At 55.5% G+C, this 21233-nt stretch overlaps 9 protein-coding genes across 9 annotated transcripts; 2 read left to right on the plus strand and 7 right to left on the minus strand.

Annotated features, from left to right (window-relative positions):
- Positions 1 to 121: 121 nt before the first annotated feature.
- F5144DRAFT_211278 (glycoside hydrolase) lies at positions 122 to 2041 on the minus strand. The gene is made up of 2 exons (XM_066783035.1): positions 1626 to 2041; positions 122 to 1568 (listed from the first exon to the last, which is right to left on the minus strand). Exons 1-2 carry the CDS (start codon positions 1735 to 1737, stop codon positions 262 to 264), a joined length of 1419 nt encoding a protein of 472 aa, XP_066645622.1. The 5' UTR covers positions 1738 to 2041; the 3' UTR covers positions 122 to 261.
- An 829-nt stretch (positions 2042 to 2870) lies between these two features.
- Positions 2871 to 3785, minus strand: F5144DRAFT_211393 (uncharacterized protein). Its single transcript, XM_066783036.1, has 2 exons — positions 3186 to 3785; positions 2871 to 3098 (listed from the first exon to the last, which is right to left on the minus strand). Exons 1-2 carry the CDS (start codon positions 3693 to 3695, stop codon positions 3063 to 3065), a joined length of 546 nt encoding a protein of 181 aa, XP_066645623.1. The 5' UTR covers positions 3696 to 3785; the 3' UTR covers positions 2871 to 3062.
- Positions 3786 to 4765: 980 nt separating this feature from the next.
- F5144DRAFT_485985 (Sialidase) lies at positions 4766 to 5833 on the minus strand (the record flags this gene model as incomplete). The annotated part of the gene is made up of 1 exon (XM_066785523.1): positions 4766 to 5833. One exon carries the CDS (start codon positions 5831 to 5833, stop codon positions 4766 to 4768), a length of 1068 nt encoding a protein of 355 aa, XP_066645624.1.
- Positions 5834 to 7313: 1480 nt separating this feature from the next.
- Positions 7314 to 7972, minus strand: F5144DRAFT_486271 (uncharacterized protein; the record flags this gene model as incomplete). Its single annotated transcript, XM_066785541.1, has 2 exons — positions 7314 to 7479; positions 7560 to 7972. Coding segments are annotated over 2 exons (579 nt in total), but the record flags the coding sequence as incomplete, so codon positions are not given.
- Positions 7973 to 9334: 1362 nt separating this feature from the next.
- On the plus strand, positions 9335 to 10441 carry F5144DRAFT_211433 (uncharacterized protein). Its single transcript, XM_066783038.1, has one exon. The coding sequence runs from the start codon at positions 9617 to 9619 to the stop codon at positions 10235 to 10237; it is 621 nt and encodes a 206-aa protein (XP_066645626.1). The 5' UTR covers positions 9335 to 9616; the 3' UTR covers positions 10238 to 10441.
- A 313-nt stretch (positions 10442 to 10754) lies between these two features.
- Positions 10755 to 12489, minus strand: F5144DRAFT_487550 (acyl-CoA N-acyltransferase; the record flags this gene model as incomplete). The annotated part of the gene is made up of 2 exons (XM_066785617.1): positions 10755 to 10809; positions 11021 to 12489. The coding sequence occupies 2 exons, from the start codon at positions 12487 to 12489 to the stop codon at positions 10755 to 10757; spliced, it is 1524 nt and encodes a 507-aa protein (XP_066645627.1).
- A 1580-nt stretch (positions 12490 to 14069) lies between these two features.
- On the minus strand, positions 14070 to 15903 carry F5144DRAFT_570292 (uncharacterized protein). Its single transcript, XM_066788753.1, has 3 exons — positions 15505 to 15903; positions 14710 to 15454; positions 14070 to 14616 (listed from the first exon to the last, which is right to left on the minus strand). The coding sequence occupies exons 1-3, from the start codon at positions 15839 to 15841 to the stop codon at positions 14181 to 14183; spliced, it is 1518 nt and encodes a 505-aa protein (XP_066645628.1). The 5' UTR covers positions 15842 to 15903; the 3' UTR covers positions 14070 to 14180.
- A 160-nt stretch (positions 15904 to 16063) lies between these two features.
- F5144DRAFT_570293 (uncharacterized protein) lies at positions 16064 to 18359 on the minus strand. The gene has a single exon (XM_066788754.1). It carries the CDS (start codon positions 18268 to 18270, stop codon positions 16270 to 16272), a length of 2001 nt encoding a protein of 666 aa, XP_066645629.1. The 5' UTR covers positions 18271 to 18359; the 3' UTR covers positions 16064 to 16269.
- Positions 18360 to 19824: 1465 nt separating this feature from the next.
- F5144DRAFT_487044 (uncharacterized protein) lies at positions 19825 to 20988 on the plus strand (the record flags this gene model as incomplete). The annotated part of the gene is made up of 4 exons (XM_066785581.1): positions 19825 to 19909; positions 19976 to 20638; positions 20695 to 20833; positions 20898 to 20988. 4 exons carry the CDS (start codon positions 19825 to 19827, stop codon positions 20986 to 20988), a joined length of 978 nt encoding a protein of 325 aa, XP_066645630.1.
- Between the last annotated feature and the right edge of the window lie 245 nt (positions 20989 to 21233).

The following is a 21233-nucleotide window of genomic DNA, read 5'->3' on the forward strand; positions in this document are numbered from 1 at the left end:
CCAGTGATCTAGACTCGCTAGCACGCACCGAACGAAGCACACTCCGAAGAAGAGTAAAAGAGCAGACCACTGACCCGTATCATGAACCCCATCTGACGCCGTCCCGGTTATTCGCGTAACGATTGTCACGCACAAGGGAACCAAAAAAAAAGACACGGCAAGGAAAATGTGTAAAGGGATGCCACGTAATATCTCCCAAGATATCCAACAATATGCCAAAATTTACCCTCCCCATCTATCATCATCACACCCAAACCCCCTTTAATCACCAATGCTCATCCAGCCCCAGGTACCGATAAAGCCAGCCAAGATCAACATGGTCAAAATGCTGGCGCCGGCCCGATCAGCCGTGGTAATGGGTTCCAGCGGCTCCGACGCGCCGCGACTGCGGCTGCCGGCGTTGTTGTCGCCCTTGCTAATACCCGTCGCATTCGTGGCGGGGGGCGGAGCTTCGGTGATGAGCAGACTCGACACGGCGGCGAGGACATTCATGGCCTCACCCGCGCCGCTAGTCTTGTCGACGGCCGGGTCCACGTAGACGCCCTCGGCCCAGTAGAAGCCGCAGCGGCGGCCGGTCTCGCCGCCCGTGCACTGCCGGGCGGCGGCCTCGGCCGATGTCCGCAGCATGGGCAGGATGGAGTCGGCCGTTTTCGGCACGAGCTTGGTCACAACGGACAACCAACGGTGAACGTAGCCCTTGAAAGTCAACATGTCGGGCGTGCAGCCCCTGCGGCCTTCGCAGGGCAGTTCGAAGGCGATATCGTTCTCAAAAAAGTCGCGCTTCATGCCCTTGAGCAGGTTATCGACACGGTCCTCCCAAACAGTGCTGCCGTTCGTGTAGTTGTACATGAAGGCCGCGCCTTGCAGAAGCAGGCCCGCGTTGTAGCTGAACTGGGCCTTGTTGATGTCGGTGCAGTTATGCTCGACGTGGCCGCCGTCGTAAACGCGCCAGTCCTTGTGATCGATGTATTGCACGTTCCAAAGCCACTCGAATGTCTTGGTGGCCCACTCGGCGTATGTTGCGTTGGAGGTGTAGCGTGCGAGGCGCGCACCGAGGTTAAAGAAGCAGGCGTTGGCGATGGTGTTCTTGTAGTTGTACCCTGCATTGGTGGGGGGCACCTGCCAGCGAAGGCCGCCATTGCATGTGTTGTCGTGTCGTTCAGGGCTCGCTTGGGTGTGGAAAACGCCCTGGGCCAGGGCGAGCCATTGTGGCTTGTCGTCGGGCGGGTTGGGGAACTTGTTCTCGGCGGCGAGCATGGCTGACATGCCCCAGAAGCCTTGATCGTCGTTGCCCAGAGATGCGGTGTGGTTGGGCGGCATGTAATCATAATTCGGACCGGTCTGGTGCAACATGCCTTCTTCGATGACATGGTTGTAACTCTTGTCGCCCGTCAGAAACCAGTAGTCGATATAAGTGCCCATCATGGCACCTCCCTCCCACCAGTAGTAGTCGCCCTTGTGCTCGGTCGGCGGGCCTGGCAGAATGCCCGGGATTTCACCGGTTTGGTTTCCTTTGTAGAACAGCATCAGGTCGTAAGCGAGCGTCCGCGCGGACTGGCGAATCTCATCTGCGCTATCAGTCAGCCCAACGCCTTATATGCCTCCTCGGGTCCTTCAAATAGTACCAGGTGTGTTGACCGAGTAATACTGGGCATGTGCGGTCGGTAGCAGGCCGCTCACAGCGGCAAGAGTGGCCAGCCACCGTGCTGGGCCTCTCGATGGCGACGATGGCGCCATGTTGTCCCGATTTTCGGTCTCGACACTTTCGATTGCGGCGGGAAACGATCGGTAGAAATTGCGAAATAGGGTGCGAAAACTCGGAAAGGGGTCGCGCGGTCGTCCAAGTCGTCCTGGGAACAGAGTCGGCGTGACGAGGGAAAACAGGCGAACGAGCGTGGGGTTCAAACGAGTGTGGTGATCGCCAGCGCCATCGACGACGACAATGAGCAAGACGTTGTTCTTCCCAGACTTGAGAGAGGAGAGGAAACTGGCGAATGGAGGGTGGCTCGAGCATGGGTAGGGGCATGACGCGAAAAGGAGCCCTCCCTAGCCGTTCTTCGGGTCTTGGTATTCTCGGTAGGCGCTTGGCTTTCTCGGCATCGGCGGGCGGTGCAGTGCTCGGCGGCGTGTGACTGGCCGGGGCCTGCGTTGAGACGTCGTCTTGGCGACGGAAAGCGGGAAATGACCCATGCTCTGGGCTTCAAAGACCTTGGATCGTGCACTGGGGGGTTGGGCTGGGCGAGACCATTGGGATGGATTTTGGGCAATCGCGACTGCACATCGCAAATCAAACAACGGACCTCTCGGCGGGGCAGTTTCTCTGACGTCGAGTGACGGAATTGTATTCAACTAAGAATTCGACAAAATGGAATGAATGGTTTGTACGTGTACTTCAGAGGAGGCACAGGATCGAATCGGTCACGCCCCTCGTCTGCATTGATTGAACTTTCCAGGTTTAATTGCCAGGGGATGAAAGGGGGAAAACTCCTTTCGATGGCCGGATGCGGGAAACAGAGTCCCGAGCCCCACAAAAGAATCTGACAGGGGCACCTCGCGATCATCAAATGAGCGACCTTTCCAAACCAAAACCTTTTCCCCATGTTTATGTACGTTTTGGGGTATTTAAATACAAACAATCGATGTTTAGTTACTGCAGGGCCAGTAACAGACGACGTCATGGACCAAAGGAGCAGGTTTTCCCAAGGTCAAATGGAGAACAGCAAGCACCCAACGACGGAATTTAGGATGGCGACAATCCGATGATTATCCAATTTGCCGCGCTCCTGACTGAGCCACTGATTGAACACTGGCCATCACTTGTTCATCTCGGCCCTGGGCACGGAAGCATCGGGCAGTCATCTCGCTGCCACAAGTTCGTATTGTGGTCACTGCCATATCGCCAAGCCCAGGCCGGCATGGCAACAATGTCGAAATGGAGGACTGCAGCACGAGGAAATCAGGAGAATGAGACATGGCGTTGTGGGACAAAGTGCAGTTCCTAAGCTCAAGTTGATTCGAACTCGGAAACCAAGGTAACGACATAGCCCCGCATCGACACCTCCCTAGTTGTTGGCCGTCTTGTCGTTGTAGTAGTGGATCTAGCAGCAACAAAGCCACGTCAGCCATCTCATCTCAGAATCCAAAGAGATCACGAAACGAAAAGAAACCCGCAAGCAGCAACGCACCGTTTGATCAGCGCATCCCGAGGGCGTCTGATAGCCATACGCGCCCGTGTTGATGAACAGGCCCTGGTTGGCGCACACCAGCCAGGCGCCGACGTTCTGGCGCTTAACGTCCGGGTGCGACCAGGTCAGGGTGTCGCCCTGCCAGGCAAAGGTGCCGAAGGTGCTCTTGGTGGTCTTGAACGAGGTGGCCAGCGTGCGCGGTGGGTTGGCCTTGTCGGCGGGCTCCTCCACCCACATGTACAGCGGCGGGTTGGACACCTTGTTAACCAGCTGGCCGCTCTCGATCTGGAACTGCCCCGCCGTGGTGTGCGATTCGAGCAGCGCCGTCCCGGGTACGTTGGCCGGGATCGTCTGGAGGTACTTGTGGTAGTTGGGTGGCACCACGGCGCGGATCCAGTAGGCCCCGTCCTGGAGCGTTGTCGGCGAGGGCGTGGAGACCGGGTCGTCGGCCGCAACCACAGGCGAGGACAGGGCCGTGCCGAAGAGTGCTGCGATCAATACCGACTTCATCGTGATGATCTGCGGGTTACAAGCCGTGAGTGGTGATATTGATGGGGTTGGTTACTGCCGGTAGTAGATCTCAGCCCAGCGGCCGACCACGAAGCTTATGTGTTTGTTTCCGGGACATTTCTCCTCGACCCGCAGTGGGTCGATCAGGGCTCGACGACAGATGAGCTCGGAACTCTAGGCCATGACGCCGGTAGAAGAGGGGCGTTGGCAATTTATTTTGATGCCAAACCGACGTCCCGGGGTGACATCTTCCACATCGCGCGGGACCCCAGATTCCGTCCTGCGTGGGAGCCGTCCCCTGCGGATCTTAATTCCGCAACTTCTGCGGATTGGCCCAGGGCAAGATCCCGGGAAGGTTAACGCCTGTGGTTTGCCTTGGTGGCCGGGTAAATGAAGACTCCATCATGCCGCGCACCCGGTTGAGATCAATCCTGCCGGCCTTGCGATGGTGTAATCACCAATGATAGTACTTGGACAACCCGCTACTTAGTCCTGGCTCCTCGAGCTCTAAGCTAGTTTTTTTTGGATACACTAGGTTGGTAGTTATCATCGTGAAGGGGCCAGAAGTGATCCCATCAAGCTACAGAGGGGCAAATTATTTCCTTCTTTATTGTATTTTACTTTATTTTTGGGTTCCCGGTGTTTTGTTCTTAAAAGTCAACTAAGGTAGGTCTATTCTCCCATCCCAAGACAAAGTTCTAGCATGTAGACCATAGTACCTAGTTTACTTGTGATATGCGGCTATGGGTAGTATCGGAGGGAAACACCAGGGTCCAGGAGATCATTCACTTTTGCAACAGTACCCAGCACCGTTAGGGGACGAGGCCCGGGACCAAACCGGCTTCACAAGGGAATGCAAGATGAACCTCGGGCACTATGAGCGGCAGCGGTACCGATATTAAATCTAGTAGTGTCTTTCAATGACTGCCCCCTGGCGGCCTCGTGATGGTGATGCCGGCAATTCATGACCAGAATGCGTAACTACTACATAATTCTTGCCGGGATGCTCCTTGCGGGTGGGTTACCACAGCCATCCATACCCGAGACTGCCCTCGGTGTATATCGCTGGCTCATTCCGCCACCCTGCTTAGAAGACGGCTTTTGATGATCGACGTTGACTCGTAAACGGCCATGGCGGAGGCGTCACTCATGTGCATGATACCTGGCCAGGAACTCAGCCGCTCGCTAATGGTCTGGGGCTCGCCCCAGCTCAGACCTCCGTCTGGCGTCAGCATACCGAAGATGGCTTTGATGGTGGCCCCGGACGGCCACGTGGGATCGTCGTCTTCATCTTCGTCTGTCATGAACACAACGGCGACCGAGCCATCGGCAAATGCGGTGATCTGAGGCGCTCCAGCGTTCCGCCCCTCCTTTGGCACATACACCGGCTGCCGCGACCCAAATGTCTCGGCGTTATCGAAGGACAAAACTGCCTCAATGGAAAAGGTGTTGAGGCGCGTTGTCTCCATGACGAGGATGAGCGCCTCCAGCTCCTCATCGCAACTTCTCATCGCCGCCACCCCGACCATACCGTCGCGGAGTGCCTCACCCTCGCCCGTTACGCGCTGGGTCGCCGTCCACGTGGCGCCGCCGTCTGTGCTGCGCACGAGCATGGTGTCCTGGTCGTCGGTGTCCATCTCCTCCGAGAAGTACATGTGGATCTCGTCGTCGTCGTCCGTGCCGGCCATGCGGAGGAAAGGCTCCCAGAGGCCAAACGGGGCGGGCTTCTCCGCGGCCTGGGACAGGAAGGTCCAGGTCCGTCCGCCATCAGTGGATTGGCAGACGGTAATGCGGAAGTATGTGTGGGTGCCATCCGGGTCAGTGTCGTGGTTTCGGAACGCGGCAAGAATGGTGGGCGGGTTCGACTCGTTCGAGTCAGCTGACGCGGGCAGCTCAAGTAGGAAGAGATTGTCGCAATCGCCGGATGAGCGCGCTACTTCGCCGTGAGCTTCAAATGTGGCAGCATCGTCGGTACTACGTTTGATGGTGAGGACGCGCTGGCCGTCGGGCTCGAAAGCCGTGAAGCCTGCGAGAATCGAACCATCTGTGAGGCGGCACAGGCGTGGGTAAGTGCTGGGCGTTTCATGAATAAAAAGCTCGTTCTCGGCGCACTCCAATCGACGAAGTCCAATGTCCATGTTGGGTGTGGTAGTCTCGTATGTTTTGTTGTAAGTGGTTTTGTCGAAAGTCTGGTGGGCGAAGTGATGGGTGATTGCTGATAATGCAGAGTGAGCAGAGGCAAGGATGAGGGAAATGGTGGCTAGCAAACACAAAACCGGGAGAAGGTTTGACAAAATAATTGGACTGTGGGTCGAGAGGCCCAAGAGACCCCCCGGAGCCCATGGACATCGCATCAATAGGGAAGGAACGGTGGCAGTTTTGGAAGCAGGAACAAGTTTCACTCCCCACGCTCACACGGGAAGGAACGTCGGTCAGACTGGTGAGGTGTAAAGAAAGTGGGTCGTTGGGGTTCGCGAACCGTGTGACAGACAGTGCCACAATGACGTTCCCTGGGTCCTTGCAATTTCCACCTCTGTTCCTCGGAATCTTAAAAGTGAATCCCACGAGAGGAGTTTACATACATCTATGTAGGCAGGTGCCACCTATCTAAACGCCACGGCGGGCTAAGAGGCCGAACCATCAAGTTTTCAACCAGACGACATGGGGGCTACAGTGAGACTCACTGAAACACCAGGGAAAACCCTACAGATTTCAGTTTGCATCGCCGCTAATAGTATCTCCATCGGCGTATATAGAGTGACGGCCGACAGATCCACCGCGCATTGGTCCAGATAGATTGGATTGGCCTTCTCGCCCTTCAACCCTCCCCAGACCATGCCGACCATTTCGGCATCACCGCCACGGACAACGGCACCCGAATCGCCAAAGGTGGCAAAACGGTCGTCGGGCGATGCGTTGAGGACGACATTCTCCTGCGAGTAAAATGGGACGGAAACGCCCCCAACACCCGCAGGTGACTCTCGTACGTCGGCTTTTTGAGCCGAAAGATTCCCATACGTGGTCCCGGTTGTCGAACCGGTCTTAAAAACTTTGTTGTCTCTCTTTGCGTTCTCGCTGTCATGACCATGGTCGGCCAAGAATTCAATAGCCGAGGCGCAGGGATCCTAACTATCCGTTAGCGACGAGGTTAAAGGAGGGTCGGAGCTACGGACGTTGAAGGAGGGCTTGAAGCCTTCTGGGAAGCGAGCCAGATCCAAAGAGATCATAGCGAAGTCAATTGCGTGGCGGCTGGCAAAAATACGTCTTAGACCGGACGTAAGCACGACGGTGCCAAAACGGCAGTCGTAGCTGCAGGCACGGGCAATAGCCTGCTCGTCGGCCTTGAACTTTGTAGTGAGGGTAAGTGGGCCCGTATGTGTGTTCCAGGAACCCTTCGGGCCGCCAGCGCGGCAATCTTGACATCCCGTACCTCAGAGGCAGGGGACTGGACCAGAATCTTTGTAGGGGGTTGGATGGGTTCGACTTGGTCTAAATAGGAGTTAGCATGAAATGGGGGTGCGGCGGGGAGACGATTCAGTGACTTGACGCACCAGAGCAGATGTGATGGCACGTAACAGCGAAGTGTTCAGTGCCATGTTCCAGAGTCTCGAGCTTCACCTAGAAGCCGAGAGTTCCAGAAGTACCGGTTATAGCGTGGCCAATGCTCGCACCTGGGTAGGGCTGCTTCGGGAAGTAGTCCTCTTCAATGGACTTGTTGCGACTATTATAACGTGCAAGGTTGCCTTCAACCACCTCAATCGCAAAGAGGGGAACAATGTCGAGGCTACATGTAGTCGAGGGGGGTTAGCAACATGGAACTCACGTGGGAATTGGAGCTGCGAGGGTCGGAAGGGGAGAACTTACCGCTGCTGGATTGAGAACACTTCCTCGACCATCACCATTGCTCGCTCCACCGTGGTGGAGTTCGGCTTGAGGACGATCAATACTGTAGGCTGGACTGAACCAGAAACATGTGAGTTATGGACTCCGAATAGAGAGAGAAATGTCCAATCGTCGCCTGCTTGAATCAGAAGGTCACAGATAGAATCCTGGAGATGGTCGGCATGCTCGCCGCCGGCAACGTTGGCGGGGAAAGGCTGTAAGGTACGCGTTTCCCGCGAGGGGAAAAAGGGATCACCAGAAGGAGGTGATGGCATGCCGGTAATTGCCAGGGCTCTCGCGAGGTACCCGTGGGCATGGGAGCCACCTTCAATGGTGGGGAAGCTAATCGTAGTGTTCATGATGCTGTGCTGTTTCTTAGTCTGTAGTGTCGGGGTGATGTTTTCACAGTTTGTTTTGAATTTTTGCGTGGGATTCTTCCCTGTGCAATAATGCCGTGCCTAGCAGCCTGGCTCTTGTTTAGACGACCATACACAGTGTGGGTAATGTTTCCTGTAACAAGATGCGATATATGGGATAAAACATCCTAGGCCTCGGCCCTCCTTCTCTCCCCGACTCTCGAATGCATACTGGCATTGGTGGATTGATGGTCCATAGCAGCATGCTTCATCTCTCATTGTCTACCAGACTTTTCCAATCACATCTCCACCACCTCCCTGATCATCCTCCAAGTCTTCGAAATGTTTCACCGCCACTATCAACCGTCCGCTGCGGCGCTGCGGGGGGGCAGGCAGCTGTTGATGGCGTGGAATATATATTCTCAGCTCTCATTCACGGCGGTACGAAAGTGGATAATTTCTCTCGTGCATAAAACCACGAGACTACGAATATAAGCGGCCTCCTGTTTTCTCAAGACTAATCACATATTGTCGAAGTTTCAAGGGTTCATTCGGAGCAGCCCAAGGGGCCAAGTCACCAACGGTCATAACTATGCTCAATGTCACGGGCACAGCCCGTTCCATATACGGGTTAGGGTTGTAGTTAGTCAGGGTCAGGGTTGCAGGGCAGGACCCCTGGTAGTGGGGTCCTGCTAGTGTGGTCTGTGCGCGGCCCACACAGACAGGCTTTTCCCTGGGCGCGCCGCGCCTCCTACATTCGGTTGCTCGTGCAACCACACAATATACCAGAGATCCCCTACCACGGCGATTCCACCCGTGATACTCAAGGACCCAAGAAGCCGATGGTTTTCGTAGGCTGCCGCCGGCATGTGGGCCCCTTTGCTCATATTTAAAGGTTAGTATTGCCCACAGAGGCTCATCTTCTCATTGATGGGCACACTTAGCCGTGGAAGTCATGTCGATTTTATATACTGTCCAGCTTATGGAAACTAGTGCTTTTCGTTGATCGGATGGCTTCCACGCCTAGCAAGAAGTGCGGTAATCCATTCATCACTCGTAAAAATCTCTAAAGGATGCCGTTCAATCCTTATAGTATCTCGGTTATTAGTTAGCAGTTGAGTCTTGACACTGGGGCCTGAACAAGCCAAGCCCAAACGTCAACGGCCAAGGCTGTATTTTTCTGCCTCTCCCAAAAACTTGGCGAAAACTCGGTGTCTGAATGGGAGCCTGCTGGCCCCTTTAAGTTTTGGCCCCCCCAAGGCCCCGTCCATTCAACACCCAACAGATAACCCACGGGTCGGACGGCCTGGAACACAGCCCTTCCCGTGACCAATGAATGCTCTCAGCCGTGAAAGCAAGGGTGGAGTATTTCAAGCGAAAGGATCAATGGGCCTGCAATGATTGGGGATGTCACCCTGCTCGGTCTAGCGCGAGGTGTTTTGAGGCTCCGGGCGAGGCACACTGTCTTGAAGCTCTTGCGAGGCGCCATGGCACACTCATAAATACGACGATGCCGTAGACCCCCAGAAACCCCTTTTCCTCATAACTTACTCTTATCATTACCTAGCATCCATCTCCGGCGAGCAACATTTCAGCAAGCTCATCGGTTCGAACGGCCAGCCCCACGGCCTCAGCAACGCTCGTCTCTAAACCGGCCTCATAAATTTTAATTCGGCCTTCAAGATGCAGATTCGTACAGCCCTCGTCACTGTCGCCTTTGGTGTCTCAACCTCGGCACTAGTCCACCCCGCGGCCCCGCCTCTACCACCAGTCGTGACGCCTGCGCCGCTTGTGGCCCGCGGGGACCAGGCTGCGACTGCAAGGTGTTTAGACGCGATCGAACCCTTCACGGAGGCGAATATGCCAACGCCCACCCCGAGTCTTGCTTCTTGGCTTGTTGAAAACGAGGACCGCCAGGATATCGACGACATCGCAAGCGCTTTCGTGAGCGGCAGCAAGATCGACAACGGCGAGATCGACAGAGTCTGCCCCTTGGTGGTTGCCACGCTCACCCCGCCGGCTTCTTTGGCAAGCGCTTATAGCGTGTACAGCAGCCAAATGTCGAGCTGGCAAGTGAGCATCGCGCCCATCGCTAGCAGCGCCATGGCCCAGTGCACTGGCGAGGGCCAAGTCGGCCTGCTTGGGGCGTACGTGGGATTCATCATGGCGACAGATGTTCCCCAGTGCACAAATGCCTTGCACGGCCACAACGCTGCGCTATCATCTGCCAACACAGCTAAGCCGGGATATGTGGCTGCCGTGGTCGGTGTTGCCAGCCTGGTTGCCGCTCTTGCCATCTTCTAAGCACTCCTTGTGAGTTGCTGCCCGGTCTGGGAAGAGAGTCAGCGCCTGGGATTTTATAAGATCAAATTGCCGTAGGGCATCATAGACGAGAACTCTTAGAGTACGGTGTATTTATGTCAAGATCGAGCCTCTTATTCTCTCCCTTGGTGAGAGCTTACTGAAATGGATGAAGATGGGGATCACTACTACCAAACTCCTCTGAAGACGAGACCTTGAATAGGTATCATGCCCGATGTAATCGAACCGTGCTTTCTTTGCTCCATGGCCAGTGAAGCGGCGTAGTTTGGGGTGTTTGGAATCGTGCCACGCGGTCGCTGGTGGGCCTTCAAGGACTTCATTTTGCACAGGTGGTAACTCGTCAGGATTGCTGCTTCCGAATGCTAAGCGCGCCGTTGTGAAAGTGGAAATATGAAAGTGGAAAAGAAGTGGAAAGAATGTTCAAATGCAAAAACAGAGTCTGATGGACGCGGCCGGGGCGTTTTCATGCTGCCTAACAACGGGAGGCCCGAAAGTAAATTCATGACCTGCAAGGCCTTCGATCATGGGGCTCGCCCCCAGTTTCCATGTGTCTGCTCATGCGTTTGGTATTAGCGGGGCAACGTATTACAAGGCTGGCCCATCCCAGCTCTCTCTCCTCAATCTACCAAACCACGCCTGCTTATGGGGGAAGGTAATCTCCTTCTCCTTTGTAAACCCAGAATACTCAAGATGTTGGATGAACCTGCGCAGCTCGTCAGCAATCTTCAGACCCCCAGCCACGAAAATAAACGACACATGGCTCACCTCGCGTTATCCACCCTCGGTTCGAGGCAGATACTCATGGTCCGGTAATCAGCACAAAACATCCAATGCACCAGACTCGACAGCCAGCTCTGCACACGGCCCCTCGCCCACTCCTCGCCGATCAGCACATGGCACCCGCGGTCCCAGTCATCGACGGCGGACCCGGCATATCGACCGAGGAGGTCTTCCTTCACCCAGTACAACTCGAAGTAGCCAAATGGCACGCCGTCCCACAAGCCGATGACGGGGAAGCTGTGGCGGCTCTGCAGGGCGGCAACCAGGAAGCCGGCGGCGTACTCGCCCCAGAACCTGGACACGCGCGGGTTGGCGTGCCACGACTCGAGTAGGGCTGAGTCGGGCATGGATAGGAGGCGCGACTGTTGTTGCGGCGTTGGTATGGGCGGGTTGGGCCCGACGGGCCCCATGTACGGGACCGGCTTGGTCGATATCGAAGCGACGCGAAGAGAGAGGTACTGCCCGACGGAGGGGACGAAGCGCGTGTAAAAGACCTCGCCCATGCGCGGCGGTTTCGGGCGGAGCGGGTGGCGCACATGGTTGGTGATGGTGTATTGCAACGGCGCGGGTGGGTAGTATGTTGGGAGGTGAGATGCGCTGAAGAAGGGGCTGATGGGGAATGAGGGCATGCTTGTCAGGGAGGTAGGCGGGGCGGCGCCGGGCAAGTCGCCCGCTTCGGCGATGGCGAGCTGTGGGTGAGTTGCCGTGGCACACTCTCCAGGTAGTGGCGAGCCCGGCCGGCTCGAGATTGGTGACCCCGGATATGAGGATCGGGGGTTTCTGTTGCCGACGGGTTGAAGCGTGAAAAGGAACAAGCGTCCCGGAATCTGCCAGAACATGTTCCGCGTGACGAACATGTTTGCCCAAGCATCGTCGGTATCTACGAGCGCGGTCCCCACGGCCGAGTTAAGGCTCGCAATCAACCCCATACGCTCCAGCTTCGGTATCAGGTTTCGTCCACGCAGCATGCCATCTCGCTTGATGCATACCCGCCACTCGCCCCGCGGTTTGCCGGCATCGGGTGTCAACTCTGAGGCCTCGGTCGTGAGAATGGTGGACGGCGGCGGTTGATAGAAGTACCAGTAGAGTGTGACCCATAGCATCATGGCGATCTGGCGTGTCGGACTGGCGGCGGGCTTAAATTCGGCATTGGAGGGGTTCGAGATGGACGAGATGAAGAGGCTGTCGTTTTGGAGCGTTGGTCTCTTAAAGGTGCGGAGGTGCGATGTCTTTTCTGGACTGGGGATGTCTTCGGCAACCCCCAGCGAAGGACGAACGGTGCTCGACGCAGCCTCATCGTCGTCGCCGTCTTCGGTGTGAATCACGATGGTCCACCCGATCGGGAAGGCATTGTGGTGACTGCTGAGCTCGGTCGACTTGAAGAACAGGCCCGCAAAGACGGGGGTCACGTTGAAGCGCTGCCCATCGGGCAGGTAGACGGTCTGGGGGCCCATTGGTGTTGCGGCGTATGAAAGCCCGGCGTACGCAGGCGTGTCGTGGTCTGGAAGAAGCTCAGCACCTTGAAGCCTCGCTTAATCGCTAGAATCGCGGGGTGTCTGCGGGAGTGACGCGGGAGGCGGGGCAACACTGTGCTTTGTGGCAGACCCCTGCGCCATTTCGAGTTGCGCAGTGGGTCAAATCATCCAAATCATCCGAGTTTATCGGACGGAGCCGGGATCTCGGACGGGAGTTAATTGTTACTTCATCGCTGCTCTTTTGGTAGCCATGCACGGCCGTGGCGGCATTGCGATCGCGTGATGTATTGTCGCAACCAGCAGCTAAAGTGGCAAGGGAATTGGAGGGCACGTGGAGGGGAAGGGCTGAAGGGCTTCCCTCAAGCTCCACGCGGCAGAACGCCCGCTCGGTAGGTAGCTCGGGCCCACTTCCAAGGTTAAGCTCTTGCAGTGAGTGGCACTGAGTGGCCCAGTCCACGATGTTTCGCCAGAAACGGAAATTCGTTTGTCTGCAAGAAGCTATCCCTTGTTGTCAGCGTCAGGGTACCTTATCTGGGCCTCAAAAGCCAGTGTTGGATTCTGGTACCCTATACATGGTTAATCGATGATAACCACGAGTTTTCATCAGGATTGAGTGAATTGTGTGTTATGTTAACCTGAGTGGCAGGGCAACCAGTGGCGTTCTCCCAGAGTTCAGGTTGCTTAGCCCCATTCCCACGCTTGATCTCTCGTCCTTCATCTATCACTCCACCACAAAGTCTTGTCACAGTCGCACCCGATATTCATCAAATATCGCAAAACTTAACCACTTTCAATTTAATATACACCCTGACTTTTGAGAATGGACAAAGAGACCCATGTCAGAGATTTTACAATTCCGGCGGAGGTGAGCCAGCCGTCGTTTGCCGCGCGTTGTTACTTGCACATGTTTATTTACTTCCATGTTCCTCCCAAGCACACCAAAGTCCCCCACTCTTCATCTGTCTGCCATGGAAACTGACGACAGCTCTAGTTCGCCCTGGGAGTACCTTTTAGTCTTTACAACCCTTTACTCCGCCTCCCAGAAAACGTCCTCCTTGATATTTCTCCCATGTCGACCTGGATGATGTGGATAGAGTCTGCCTCGCCTTGAGCTGCAAGCGACTCCTCCAGCTCGCCACGTCGCTGTCCTTCTGCTTCCCTTCCACGCCCAAGGGTTGGTTGAGGGCTTTTTACAACAACACTCGCATTATGGCGGGTGCACCATTGCGAGACATGTTTGGGTGTAAACTGAATTTTTTAAATCTCTGCGGCACCTGTGTGCGCTTTCGACACACCGCGATAGCGTATTGGAAGAATACGGACAGGGTTAATGCGAGCGAAAAGTATTATTGGGAGAACGTGGTGACACCATGGAGGACGAGAATGACCGTTCAGTGTCCCGAGTGTTGGGCTGCTGGGACGCGAAAGCAACTGGAATTGAACCACAGCTGAGGGTATTGCGGCGGAACCATCGGCGTCAACCCGAGTTCGATGGCGGGGGCTACTCTGATGGAAATGGGCCGACGAGGTAGTTTGGAACCATGCCGCGTGTTGGATAGGCGGCAGGATACTGGTTAATTAAATTAGATAATAATATCTAATTCGCAAATCATCGACTCATCGGCATCGCCGAGGGTACGATGGGATGCCTCGTTTAGTTTGTGATCTGCTTATCCCTTCCTTGGTTCACCTTCTCCGTCAAGCGAAGACTCCGACTTCGGCTCGTCCTTCTTTCTCCTCTCCTGTTCTGTGAACTCCTCGTCCTTTTCCTTTTCAGACGACCGGGAATTCTCTTCGGCCTTGTTCCGCTCCTCGCTCAGCACCTCCTTCACCTCATCTCCGAGCTCCTTTGCCTCATCCCATTCCACATCGTACTCGACGGCAGCTATCTTGATCTCGCGGCGTAGCCCGTTCGCCTCCTGAACCAGCTGTTCCCATTTCTGAGGATCAAACCCTCGTGCCTCGTAAAGCGCATTCTGGCGCCGCGAGACCGTTACGTTCATGGCCGCCTTGTAGCTGAGGTCCTTGCTGATGTACAGGAACCACAGGTAGCCTCCCATGATGGTCGACAGGCCCGCAAGATACGTCACCGGCTCAATAAGGTCCCTGGGTAGCACGTCGTGTGTCAGTACGCCAAATCCACTCCATGACTCCATGCCCCCCCCTCCCCCCAAGGCACAGGTTTCCGGGAACACTCACCAGCCAAACTCGGTATGGAACGTAACGTAGTACACAACCCCCCACCAACCGCTGAGCAGGGCAAAGCCGCCCTTGGCCAGCAGGTTGGCGCTGCGGTGGGCGAGCAGGTCGCAGTCGCGCTTGATGTGCGACAGCTCGTCGATGCGGCGGCTCATGCGGCGGAGCTGGGCGCGCATGTAGTAGGTGCGGTCGTTGAAGGACGGCACGCTGACGCGCATCTCGACGTTGTACCCCTCGATCTCGACGGCGAACTCGCGCCCGCGCGCGGCGTCGCGGATGAAGTCGCCCATCTCGGTGCTGTTGCTCCACCGCACCCAATTCTTCTCGGACCCGTGCCGCTCGGGGCCCTCGTGTCCGAGCCCGGAGTAGGATTCGACGTGGCTCGGGCCGGTGGGCGCTCCGGATTTGATCTTTCTGTTCCGGTCCCGCTCTCTCGCTTCGGATCGTGACGTCGGCTTGTTGTCACCCTGTTCGGTATTCTCGGCGCGGAAATACACGCTGGGTATCTTCTCCTTGCCGTTTTCCACCACTGGTGGGATTTCGGCTTGGATAAGGCGCTCCACGTACGACAGGGGCTGTTGGGGGTGAACAAGCAGTGCCAGGGGCTGGATCATGTCGTTGGGAGAGATGGATCGCCCATAGTCGGGTTTGCTATTGTTGTCATGGTCTTTTTCGACTGCGAAGGGCAACGGGAGGATGAGCTTCAGCAGTCGCGTCGGGGTTGTTAGGAGTTTGCCTGTCAGAGCTGCTGTGTATTAGCAATAAGTTTGGAAAGCCGGGACTGTTAGTACTAACCCTCCGCTCCCGGCGCAATTTCCTCTCCCCTCTTTTCCACGGGCGGGTTGTCTGCCCCTTCTCGATGCCATGGCCGCTTGACTTGACTTTGGCGAACTCTCACTTCTTGTTCCTGTTCATCTAGTAACTTCTGCTCTAGTTTCTTAGCCTTCGTCCCCCGTTCGGTTCCGTCGGGCTTTGTAGTCGAGAAAGGTTGCTGCAGCCCTCCAACGAATATCCCTGGGCCCAACGAGGTAGGCGCAAATCGTGTTTTCGGACGGTAGCAGCTTGTAGGAAACCGCCACCTCGGCGAGCTTTGTATTAGCTGGCGGTGCAGTCGCCCGAATGCATGGTTCATCGCGGCTTGCTGGCCTACGAGGTATTTGTCTTCGGGCTGCAATCGATGGACGCAGGGAGGGATCTCAGGCTAATTCTGCTTGAACGTGAATGGAACTGCAGCGGCGGGAACCCCAATGACGTCAGTGATGCCAAGGCTTGGGAGCATGGATGGCCCTGGGAGCCAACCTCGTGCCGACTTAACTGAACTGTATCGTCTGTCGAGTGATTACATGTAATTACATAAGTATTTATATCAGGTCTCCTTAAAAATTCTATCCCAAATAATTACATCTCGTGCGGGTGGTTGGTGTTATAAATACATTGATCCGGAACTTGACAGATCATCCGTGTTTATGTTGTGGATGCTAGATGTCACCCACAACCCTAGGTGCCCCCCCCCCCTCCCCTAACTCCCGTCCCTCACAAAGCCCCCAGTCTAGTCGACGTTCAGTACCCATCTTCTTCCTCGTCAAATTCAGCTTCCATTAGCCCGTACTGATCATCTTCCCCCTCCTCGGCAACCTCATTGTCCTCCTCGTCGTCTTGGAAGTCGGCGTAATCTCTGGCACCGTAGTCATCGTCCCCCATATCTAATATCTCGGAATCCTCATCCTCAGACGGGGGGATCGGGTTATTCTCCCGATGTAGCTGTAATTTCTCGGCGAGGGTAAGTGCTTTGCCAACAGTGGCTCCTCCATCGGATTCCTCCGAGTCATCCTTCTCCTCTGAACTGGAGGTACAGGACGAGGCATCTCTCCTGTCCCGGATGTCTTCTGTGCTGTCGTGCCCCTGCTCGCTGTCCTCATCGTCCTCGTCGCCTTCATCTTCCGAGATAATAGTCCGAGCTCGGCGATTCCCTCTCATTATTCGGTGTTCGTTTTCATCATCGCTTGATAGCGCGATCGGATTCCGGTGGTTACCAATACGCGCTCGCTTTCGAGGGCCGGCATCGTCCGAGTCGGAATCCGAGTCGGAATCCACAACGCGGGCTCTAGGGCGTTTTGGCCGGGAGGTACGGACCGCTGGTTGATCCGAGTCAGATTCGTGTACAGAATCGGATGATCCCTGGAGGGTTTCAGACGACGGCGGTTCCGGGCTTGAAAAGCGAGGCATATCCCCTTCGCCATCAGCCGTTAGATCAATCGTCCCATCCTGCATGTAACCTTCAGGGCGCGGCGAGCTTGACACAAGTGATGAGCCGTCTTCTTGCTCGCTTTGGTCACTGCTGCCACCGCCCACTAGAGGCACGACAAGTAGGTCGTCATCCGAGCTCTCGCTTTCGTCGTCGATTATTGAGTCATCAATTCCCTCGCTTTCATACTCGTTCGGCTCCTCTTCGCCACTGGTTTCAGAGCCCGAGCTTTCTCCTATCGAGCTTTCTGGAGCGCCCCCCCTGCTCAGATTCTCCAATCGAGGCCAGTGGCAGTCCCAACGGAATGTGACCAGAGGCCATATTGGTGCACCGTTGAAGTTTGCAAACTTGGTGCCTGCGGGGTACCCGGCTCTTAGGAGATCATCTATTAACAATGCAAGGGGAACCTTTGTCTCGTCGGTGACGCCAGGGTTCCTTGTGTCAGGCCAGCTGTAAATGTGCTGGCCATCCTCGCCGATGCCTGGATGCTCCTCAAAAGTGTCGAAAACGTAGCGGTTGGCCAAGCCAGAGAAACACCAGCGTAAGTGCCGGCGTTTATGATCAAAAGGGTTGGTGACATAATAAACCGCCTGCAGGTTCTCGAACGATCTCGCTGGGCCCGGAGTCCGCCCTCCAGTGGTGAACAAACTAACCACATCCAAGGCGAGATGACGGATGTGCTCCCCGAAACCCGGGAGCCGGGGTGTGTTATCGAGATGCAACACCGTAGAAGAGTGTCTGGAGCTCAGCTGAACAATGTCCCTCTCGGCATTAAAATGGAGGACGGCATCGTGACCGAAGGATAGAGTGTCGGGAAGAACCCTCTGGATTAGTTGACGGGACTCCTGATGGACGGCCAACATGGCCCGGGCGGGTCTCGTCTGCTGATCTAGAAAAGGGCCTTCAACAGGCACCAAATATTTGGATCCATCCCTCCGGTGATGGTGGCTGAGGTTAAACCATAAAACGCGTGGGCGAGCAGTGAGGTCTGGACAGAAAAACTCCCAGATGCTGTGGCGGAGTTCAAAGGGGAGGCGTTTGAACTGCGGAAAAAAGTGGTTGTCCGGTTCGTCATGGTCTTGGTCGCTGTTGCTATCGCCAGAACTTGACACGTCGTCGTCGGAGTCGGCAGCCTCCAGATCAAAGAAGTCGTTGGATTCAGATAGCCCGTCGGAACTCGCGTCCAACTCATCTCCATCATCGACATCGACACCATCATCTTCGTCATCATCGGAATCATTCTCCAGCTCGGGGTCATGATCGCTCGATTGCGCAGCCATATATCCAACATCGTCTGAGTCTCCCGAATCCGACATGATGGTGGGTGATGGTAAGTGACGATAGCGTAGCGTGAAGGCCGTTTTGAACCTCGGACAGATGACGCGATTTATGGTGGTCAGACGCGTGGTTGCGTTGTGAAGCGCCAAGGCCCAAGATCGATCGGGAAAAGGTGAGGTCACGGGATAAGTGGGGTTGGCTGCTGCCTGCCTTGTACCCCTTCTGAGCCCTTGTATTCGCGCTTCCTCACTTCCTTGAACATGCCCCAGACCTCTAATTTTTACTGTATTCACTGATAGAGCATAAGGCTATGGCAGTATTTTGCTATATTATGTCAAGGTGCTCCTTCCAGTTGGGTTTCCTGTTTAGTCAGACTCAAACCAGACCCCAGGGGGAAACTCGGTGAGTCGGTGGCATCCAGTCATCATTCATGTCAGGCCTGGACAGACACGGACAGTGCCTGGCAGCATCCATGGTTATATTCTGATTTCGGAAACAAGCTGGCCTACTTGGACAGAGAAGGAAGCAGTAGACTGACCGGTTAGATCAACTTGGATCTCACCCAACTACTTCGCAAGGAGAGAGGCTTGATTGGCGCGGTGAGGCCTGCCCTCGGCTAGATTCCCTTCAAGGAAAGAACGCCGCAACATGTTGTAAGTCTAGAAGAAGGAGATCTGCGAAAGGCCGAGTGCAGCTCTGTTAAGCGGGCGCCGAATATTTTCCCGGTCGAACGGAAGGCTTTTTCTTGGAAGTTTTGTTGTCTATGTTGTCTTCACGCTCTGACGGGTGTTATTTGGGAAAGGGTCATGATAGCGGCGGTGGGTCTTTTTTGACGTCTATGGCGAAGCGGCCGAGGGAGATGTGGGAATGCGGGATCAGCTGGTTGCTGAGAGTTGTCAACGCCAGATGTCAGGGTCAACGCGGCGCGCAGTGCGGTGAGACTCCTACTGCAAGCGGGCCGCGTGCAGGAGTGCAGCCGATTGCTCCAAGAGCACGACCGTGCATCTACTCCCGGTTGCATTCCTCATGCCAATCGTGGCAACCACAAGTCAGCCATGTTTCCAGTTCCCATCACACAAGCCGTAGTCAAAAGATGAAGAGCCCGTATGGCCGAGTTGACGTCTGAGCCACAAAGGCGACTGTCCCGGCGGGGATCGGTGAAAACTGCCGGATACCGGAGACCGGACTTGGCTGGGTTGGGGGCAGTGGGGTAAACTGTTTCCCCAGACACGGACAATACATCCATGCACCATTCGGTGCCATTTGGGGAGGGAACGGCATCATGCGGGGTAAGGTCGCTGGAACAAGCCGGCGTTGACGGCCCGCAGCCGGAATATACGACGCGGCGGGTGTTTCGGCGGAAAATGTATCCCCTAGCTCACCCTCGCTGCTGGAAAAGTATTATAAGACACCGGGTTGGACTGGATCCCACCGTGTCATGATTTAATGCATCACACACCTCCAACCCAGCAGGCTACAAATCACATACGCCCCTTAACTGCTTTAGACGCTGCTGATCATCTTTTCTCTTGTCTCCTAGCACCAGATTATTGTTACATTACGTGTCACCGCGGCAATAGTCAGTAACCACAATGGCCTCCCATTCCGAGTTCGGCGAACGGACGCCCGGATCTGAGGTGGCCAAAGTGTTCGCGGACCAAATTCGGGGGAAAACAAGTCAGTAAACACCAGACACCATAATCGCTTTGGTTGGTGTATCTGTGTTGACCCCTTGTGATTCAGTCCTGGTGACCGGCGTCAGTCCCAAGGGGATCGGCTCAGCGACCGTCTTGAACCTTGCATCGCAGAACCCAGGCCTTCTGATTTTGGCCTCCCGTACAAAGGCCCGACTTCAAGAGGTGGCAACCAAGATTTCGGAAAAGTACCCTACCACACGGGTAGAAATCGTCATTCTGGATCTAGGATCACAAAAGGCGATCCGCCAAGCAGCCGCCGACGTTGCCGCCTTGACTGACAAGCTCGACATCCTCATCAACAACGCCGGCATCGTTGTCACATCCCGCCAGGCGACACCCGAAGGCATCGAGCAGCAGCTTGGAACCAACCATATCGGCCCATTCTTGTTCACTAACCTCCTCCTACCGCTCTTACGCAAGGCTGCCGAGTCCAACCCCCCTGGTGCGACTCGCGTCGTGTCTCTTACCAGTGCCGGTCACAGACTCTCCCCCATCCGCTTCTCCGACTACAACTACGAGGGCAAGCCTGTTCCCCCCGAAGAAGACCACGTTAAGCCGCTCGCAGGTGCTTTTGGGAAGTGCGCCCCTGACGGATACAACGGCATTGTCGCATACGCGCAGTCTAAGACGGGAAACATCCTATTCACCGTCTCCCTGCAAAAGCATCTCTCACAAAGCGGCATCTCCGCCTATGTCCTTCATCCCGGAAGTACGCTCCCCTAGATTACTTTTGTCTTCATGCCATTGCTGACATGCTTCCCTTAGCCATTGAGACAGGCCTCAGCCGTGATCAAGACGACGAGCTCACCGCCCAGTTCTACAAGGTTGCGCCGTATTGGAAGACTCCAGATGAAGGGAGTTCGACGACGCTCGTCGCTGCGTTGGACCCAGCTCTTAACGGTAAGTCTTTCATAGAATGTGCTGCGTGGGACTGTAATATGCGGCTAACACAAGCCCCCGATGCAGAGACCAAAGGTCTCTACCTCGTCGACTGCCAATTTACCAACCCAGCACCTCATGCCAGTGACCCCGTTGCCGCTGACCGGTTATGGAGTCTGAGCGAAGAGTTGGTCGGCGAGAAGTTTTCTCTGGGAAGTTGATAAGAGCCTGGGCTTCAATTAGTTCGGGTGTCGTAGAAGCTCGGAATCCCATGCCGTTTGGGAAGACAACTTCGTGGCGAGTCGCAAAGTATGTCCAAATAAGGATGTGGATAGAGCTCGTCCCAGTGCTATGAGATACCATGGGTTTGGAACGCATGCGTGTTCGTGTGATTCTTCGTACGTGGTAGCATAGCCCCAAGATCC

The sequence above is a fragment of the Chaetomium tenue genome (assembly GCF_020726465.1).
Source record: "Chaetomium tenue strain MPI-SDFR-AT-0079 chromosome Unknown F5144scaffold_3, whole genome shotgun sequence".
NCBI classification, from domain to species: Eukaryota; Fungi; Ascomycota; class Sordariomycetes; order Sordariales; family Chaetomiaceae; genus Chaetomium; species Chaetomium tenue.